Source organism: Benincasa hispida, chromosome 9, assembly GCF_009727055.1.
Source record: "Benincasa hispida cultivar B227 chromosome 9, ASM972705v1, whole genome shotgun sequence".
Lineage (NCBI taxonomy): Eukaryota > Viridiplantae > Streptophyta > Magnoliopsida > Cucurbitales > Cucurbitaceae > Benincasa > Benincasa hispida.
Genome location: NC_052357.1, coordinates 78069847 through 78077380, shown reverse-complemented (window position 1 = coordinate 78077380; position 7534 = coordinate 78069847). Strand labels below are relative to the sequence as shown.

The following is a 7534-nucleotide window of genomic DNA, read 5'->3' as shown; positions in this document are numbered from 1 at the left end:
AAATGATGGGCACATTTTTATCAGCCTCATAGTCTAGAATGATGAAGTCAGCTGGCAGGATAAATTTGTCAATCGTGATCAGCATATCCTTCACCTTACTTTCTGGATGAACCAGAGATCTGTCAGCCAATTGGAAAGTCACTGATGTGGGCACAAGTTGCCCCACATTTAATTATCTAAAAATTAACAGCGGCATCAAATTTATGTTGGCCCCCAAGTCACATAAGGCTTGCCCAATATAGAGTCCTCCTATGGAGCAAGGAATAGTGAAGCTCCTAGCATCATACATCTTCGGTGGGATAATAGATTTGGAACTTTACATTAATGTCACTGTGACAAATTTTCCAGTGCCTCTTTTCTTAGTTACCATGTCCTTCAGAAACTTGGCATAGGCAAGCATTTCTTCAATCGCTTCACTGAAAGGAATGTTAACATGTAATTGCTTTAACATAGATAAGAAATGTTGGTAATACACCTCTTCGTTTTTCTTATTCCTTAGCCTCTGAAGGAAAGGTGGTAATTGGACTTTCACGGTTCCCGTTTCATTTGACTTTGAGGTCGACGCAACCTTAGGTTCTATTGCTTCATTTTCTCTTTCTTTTTCTTGCGTTACCACAATCTCAGGCTCAATTGCGATGGAATTTGTTCTACTCTAATCCTTCTTTTCTCCCTGCACAATCTTTCCACTGCGCAATGTCACAACCTGACATTGCTCTTTACCTGATCCCCCTGGGTTGCATGGAAGTTCGGTAGAACTTGGCAACGCCCCTTAGGGTCTACTTTTCAGCTTACTCGCAATCTGGCCCATTTTCAATTCGAGGTTGTGGATGGACGTAGCCTGACTTTGAAGCACTGTCTCGTTTTTTTCTATATATTGCTTCAATAGGCTCTCCAGAGAAGAAGACTGCGGTGGTTGTTGTGAGCTACTTGCTTGATTGCTCTGTTGACCGTTGTTGCGTTGGAAGAATCCTGTGGCCCTTTCTTTTGCGCCACAGATTGAAAAATTTGTTGTTGATTCTTCCAAGAAAAATTAGGGTGGTTTCTCCACCAGGGGTTGTAAGTGTTTGAAAAGGGATTATTCTTTGCAAAATATACAAACTGTGGATTTTGCGGGCAATCTTCCATCGCATGCCCATCATCGCAAGTCGCACACCTTACGATGTTTTGACTTATTGCGTTAATTTTCCCACCTTGCGGTGTTGGGCTGTTGATCGCCATTCCTTGAATCATATTCATCATTGCGGTCATTTGGTAAACAATAGCACTGTTGTTTGTGTTAGAATCTTTAAGTCTCAATCTCTGAACCTGTCTCTTATACACATCTAGATGTGTATAAGAGACAGGTCCATATCTTGTTCAAAATTTGTAATAAGCTTCCTTCGACTTGCGTTCTCGGTAGGTGGAAAATACTTTTTCATGAATTTCTCCACTACCTGCTCCCAAGAAGTAATCTCTCCTGGTTCGAGCGAATAAGCCTATTTACTAGCCTGATCACAGAGAGAAAATGGAACAACGTTAGTCAAACTTCTTCAGCAGAGATGTTCAGGACCACAAAAATATTGCAAATTTCAATAAAACTTCAGAGGTGGGCGTGCGGATCCTCGTCATGCCTTCCTCCGAATTGACCTACAGTTTGGATCATCTGAAGCATCACCGGTTTCATCTCGAATCTACTTTCATCAAGGGTAGGCATCATGATTCCCGGAGAGAAATCATAGAGGTTTGGCGATACATAGTCCCTATAGGGCCTATTGCAATTGTTTGCCAACAGAATCAGATTCGCCAGGATATTGTTATCATTTAGTGCTCCACCTCCAGGCTACTCCGCCATCTCTTCTTTATCGGATTGTGGTTACTGTTGGCGGTCTCTTAGTCTCCTTCAAAATGTTCTCTCAATCTCCGGGTCGTAGTTCGCTAGAGATTGAGAGTTCTGCAAAGAAATCACAAAAACTACCGTTAAAAAGTTATTTTGCCGAAGTCCCCAGCAATGGCGCCAAAAACTTGATGTGTTATTTTATTGAATGGAAATATGGATGATATGTGTGATGGAATTGCGTTGTGCACTCAAGTTTCCCCAGCAGAATTCAAGTGTAAATTCCTCTGAGTTTCCTGGTAACTCTAGGGTCGAATACATGGACTTGTGAAAATAGTTGTGTTAGTAATGTTTATGAAAACTAAGGTAACCAAGTAAATAAATAAAGTGTTGGGTGTGTTGTTGCGTTGATGAAAAAGAAGTAAATAAAGGCGGTGAATTTGAGAAAGATAGTTGTGTTGATAGATGCAATGAGTATACGATGAACGGGTTAAGAAGATCGTTAGCTGGCGTTACTCGGGAATGCGTCAAACTATGCGATCATGTTACAACCATGCACAGTAAGTCATTTCCCAATGTAAATGTGATGCTCCTAAGTCTAGGACGCATGTGTTGAATGCAAAATGTCCATAGAGCTTATCCCTAAGTCTCTACTGTTGTCCTATGCGTTGATGCAAAATGCATGAAAGCAAGCTGACCACATACAATCATATCTTATCGCTAAGATGCATGCGATGCGTTAATAACAAATAGTGCTCATTCCTAAGTGCCTATCTCTCGTTTATGAGTTCTAATCTAGTTCTTCCAAACCTAGATTCTGACCTGACCTTCCTAAGTCTAGATCCTGTCCTTAGACTACCCTCTCGAGTATCTCTAATAGACGAATGCAGCATACATAAACAAGATAATCGCAAAGAATGAAGATTCCCTCGTTATGCTAGCTAACTGCTTCTCAATCCATTCAACTAATTTAGCTACTCATGCATGAATAACAGAGAGTGAACAGATATAGAGAAATAAATTCCATTCTTATAAATGAGTTGAGTACAAAATGACAATGGAAAGTAAAGGTAAAGAGTATGGCAGTAATTCCTTGCTGACCGAGGCTTTTTACACTAAATCTCTATTCTGATCTACAAATGTTCTCGCTTCCTCAGACATCGGCCCTCTCTCTGTCTTAGAGCTTCCGGTGCTTTCCCAAGCTTACCGGAACGATCTACCGACACACTTTCTTCCTCGCATCCGCCTTAAAATGAAAGAAAACTATGGACAGAGGCGTGAACTTGTAAGGTGATGAATTAATTGACTGCTTAACCCCTTCTCTAAAGAATACATTTGGTATTTATAGAGCTTCCATGGTGAAAGGCAGCATCTCTCTCCCGATTGTACAGATGGGACAGCTTTAATTCTTGATTGACGTGCCGAATAATTATCACCGATAAAGCTAAATGTATTTCGTGACTGTTATCAGCTGTCAACTTAATTTGGATCCGATTGTCATCAGCTTTCTGTCCCATTGCTCTTAATTATCCTTTCACCCAGATGTGCCCACCATGTTGCATTGACCAAGTTACGATGATTCTTCTTGCACGAATGTTTGCGAGCACGATCAACGCAAAGTCTTGCGGTGAAGTTGCGCTCAACCAGTGAATTCCTATGATCACCATCTTTGCATTGCGTTAACGCATATTCTGCACGAAAATATAAAGATCAACTGCTCAAATGCGTTGGACGCATGCGACCGCAATATTATAGAATTTATGCTTAATGGACGCAATTTAACATACTTCATCAACGCAATCCAACATTGTTTAAGAAATTAGCACTATGATAACTTGCATTTCTGCCCGTTATCAGTAGGCAACACATCCTTTGCTCATCAGCTTCCTGGCTTTAACTGCTAATATTAAATTGCTAAGGAGAAGTCTTTCTTTTCGTCTGGCCTTCTGAACACTACCTCTTTCTTAAAAAAATCAATAGATGAATAATATTTACTCAAAAAATCCATGCCTAAATTAGCATCAAACTAAAGAAACTCTTAAGGAATCAAAGCGACTCATAAACTTTGGTTTTCAATTACTACCTCATAGTTCCTGTAATATTCTCGTACTACTAGTACATCTCCAACAATTGTAGAGATAAACAACTCATCAGGCATACTCTCAAGCATCCTATCTATATGCAATGCAAACATGCTAGATATGAATGAATGTGCAGCACCAGGATCTAATAATACATAACCCCATAACGAGATAGGTAAAGAAGCATAGTTCATCATAGAGCGAACCATGTCCAACAGGGTTCTATTTCTCCTTTCGTATACACCATTTTGTTGAGGTGTACCAGGTCCTGAAAGTTGAGATATGATTCCATATTCTATCATATAATTCTGGAATTCAATATCCATGTACTCTCTACCTCAATCTTATCGAAGTGTTTTAATCTTTTTACCAAATTTTCAACTTCAGCCTTATACTCTTTGAACTTTTAACGTGTGTCAAAATTATGTTGCATTAGATAAACATACCCATATCTTGAATAACCATCCATAAAAGTGACAAAATATTCAAACCCTCCTCTACCTTTTACACTCATCGGACCACAAAGGTCTGCATGTATAAGCTCCAAGGGTTCTTTGGCTCTATAACCTTTTCCAGTAAATGATCATTTTGTTATTTTTCCTTCCAGACAAGACTCACGTATAGGTAAAGAATTTTCTTCTAACTCGTTTAGAAGTCCATTATTAACCAACCTCTCAATCATTTTGAGATTAATGTGACCTAGTCTTAGATATCAAAGATGAGCATTATCTTTTTGGAGAGATTTTTCTTTTCTTAGTTTTAGTGGTTCGTGTTGAACATTTCAATATTGTGGAGCAATTTAGATACTAACAACCTTAGTACATATAAGTTGCTTTCGTTTGTTGCATAACAAATATCAATACCATTTTTTTAGACAAATGCTTTATCCCCAATATAATATACATTAAAAGAGTGTTCTAACAAATATGAAACTGAAATCAAGTTCCTTTTAGAATTAGGAACATAGTAAACATTGTCTAACAACATATACTTTGATTCAAAAAACAACTTCAAACTCCCAACTGTAATTGCCGAGATAATCTCTCCTATTCCAACCCGTAGAGTCATCTCTCTTGCTGCCAGCCATTTCCAAATTAGTTTCCTGCAAAAAAAAAGGTACAAACGTGATTAGTGGCTCCTGAATCAAGTATCTAGGTATTGTTATCATTTTCCACCAAACACATTTCTAGAACTAGTAAATCATATTTACCTTCTTTTTCATTCTTTTTCTCGACCAAATATTTTGGGCAATTTTTTTTCCAATGCCCATCTTGGTTGCGATGGAAATAGGTTCCTTTTGCAACTTTGACCCTTTTGCCCTTTTAGGTAGCAGTAGCAGTGGTGGCTTTATTCCCCTTTCCACCTTTCTTCTTTTTCCACTTCTTCACACTAGATGAAGAGGGAGACACAGGTTTAGTTCTAGAGGTCGAACCTCTAATGAAATTTTTCTTGTTGGAAAAGGTAGCATTTCTCTCCCCATTATTTCTTTTGGCTTTCATTAAAGACTCAAAAATCTGAAGCTCGTTAAGGAGGATGGTGAGGTTGTAGTCGGTTTTGTTCATAACACAATTGCTAAAAAATTGCAGAAAGCTGTCCAACAACAATTGCATGATAAAGCTCACTGATAACGGGTACCAATGCACGTTATTACAGCGTAGATAAGTAAAACAATGAAGGAATGCAACCGTACAAAATCATGTCCAAAAGCGCTAAACTGAGAAAATTGCGATCACATGTGACCATCGCATAAAATCAATTAATTTACTTATTTTGTGCAGGAAAAATGCGTTGGCGCAAGTAAAATTGCGATCCAAGGAATTAGGTGTCCGCGCGCATTGAAAGATTGGGATCGCAAAGTCATGCGGTCGTGAGAAGTTGCTCAAAGAGGTGGCCACATAAAGACTACGCATCAATGAAACAGCATAATAAATCATGATGGGACGGAAAGCTGATGATGGTCGAATCCAAATTTAGTTGACAAGCCGTTAACGCGACACTGTAGCAAGTACACTCAAATTTCAGTGACCTTTAATCGGCGCATCAGAGCAGAAGATTTAATGACCGCCCATCATTGCAATCATTGGAGAGAAAGGCTGCTTCACCTTGAGCTCTATAAATACCGGAGGCCACCATTGTGAAAGGGTTAAGAAGTTAGATCATAGAAGATAGATAGTCGTTAGTCTATTCCTACTTATACTTAGAAGACAGAGACAAGCCAAAAGAAGAAGATGCTGAGAGATCATTCCCAGACAGCTCGAAAGACTGCTGGGAAGCACTACAAAAGGAGAGAGGGCCAACACTTGCGAAAGCTAGGATATTCATCTGGGCAAAGTTGGAGTGAAAAGACAGTGTAAAAGGCAACGGGAAGCAAGGCATTGCTACCGGGCTTCTTATCTCTACATTCTATTGCTATTCTGTATTCTGCATTTAATTTATAGACAATGGAAACCTCATTTCAACTTATGTTCAATCTCTTCATACTTCACATGAGTAGCTAAATTTCCGAATGGATTGAGAAGCACTTAGCTAGCATGACCTAAGATTTACACTTTATGCAATCATCTTGTCTTATGTATGTTCATTCACCCTTTAGAGATACTTGAGAGAGTAGTCTAAAGATAGAATCTAGGCTTGAGAGAGTCAGATTATAACCACATAAGCAAGAGATAGAAACTTAGACCTAAGTTCTATTTGCTATCATGCATGGCATGCACCCAAGAAATAGGATAAATAGTATGCGGTCACCTTGTGTATGTGTGCATCATTCATCATCGCATAGACAAGAATAGAGTCTTAGACATAAGTCCTATCGTCATTTTCGTATACATCGCATGAGTCCTAAGAACAGGAATTATGGAATTTGCATTGAGAGATGACATGTTGTTGTTTATGTGTAGCATGATCGCATAACTTGAACGCAATCTTAAGAAGTGTTAGATAAACCCCTCCCTAACCCGTTCATTGCATATTCATTGTAATTCTCGATTTCATCAACTCTTTACTCGAATCTATCGCATAGGAAATATTCTTTATCAAAACACCATCCAACTTATTTGTTTTTGCCACCGCAAAGGAATCAAAATTTACTATCACATATTAATTCAGTAGTCCCTGTGTTCGACTCTGGACTTACCAGGAAACCTAGTGAGATTTATACTTGGGTCTTATTAGGAAAAATTGCATGTGCAACGCATAACACATCATCGCAACTTCACATCATAATTGCATTACATTTACAACGCATCAAGTTTTTGGCATCGTTGCCAGGGACTACTAATAACTTGTAGATATACAAGTTATTTATGTCGTTTTATTTAGATTATATGGCAAAAAGAAGGAAAAATTGCTTCGACAGTATAGAAATTAGCTTAGAAATACAAAAATTGTAAAGTGTCGTGAACACACCCACTAACCCCATTGCAATGGCGAAATGGAATGTCCAAGTATTTGTTTTGCAGGAAATAGGTCACCGCATGCATTAATTGCTTAAGGACAAAAATGAACAACGCATCTACATTGCATGCGGCAATCGATCAAGAACAAAAAAGATCAAAGCAATTGCAGCACATGCGACGATCGATCATGGATTCAAGCGATCAACGCATTTCCACCGCATGCGGCAATTGATAAGAGATTAAAA

General features: G+C 38.7%; 1 protein-coding gene across 1 annotated transcript in view; it reads right to left on the bottom strand.

Annotated features, from left to right (window-relative positions):
* Window positions 1-4103, bottom strand: part of LOC120084921 — a 12852-nt gene extending 8749 nt beyond the window's left edge. The window contains exon 1 of the mRNA XM_039040730.1: window positions 3897-4103. Coding sequence (XP_038896658.1) covers window positions 3897-4103 — 207 coding nt within the window. The remainder of the gene's footprint in view (window positions 1-3896) is intronic.
* Window positions 4104-7534: the final 3431 nt, after the last annotated feature.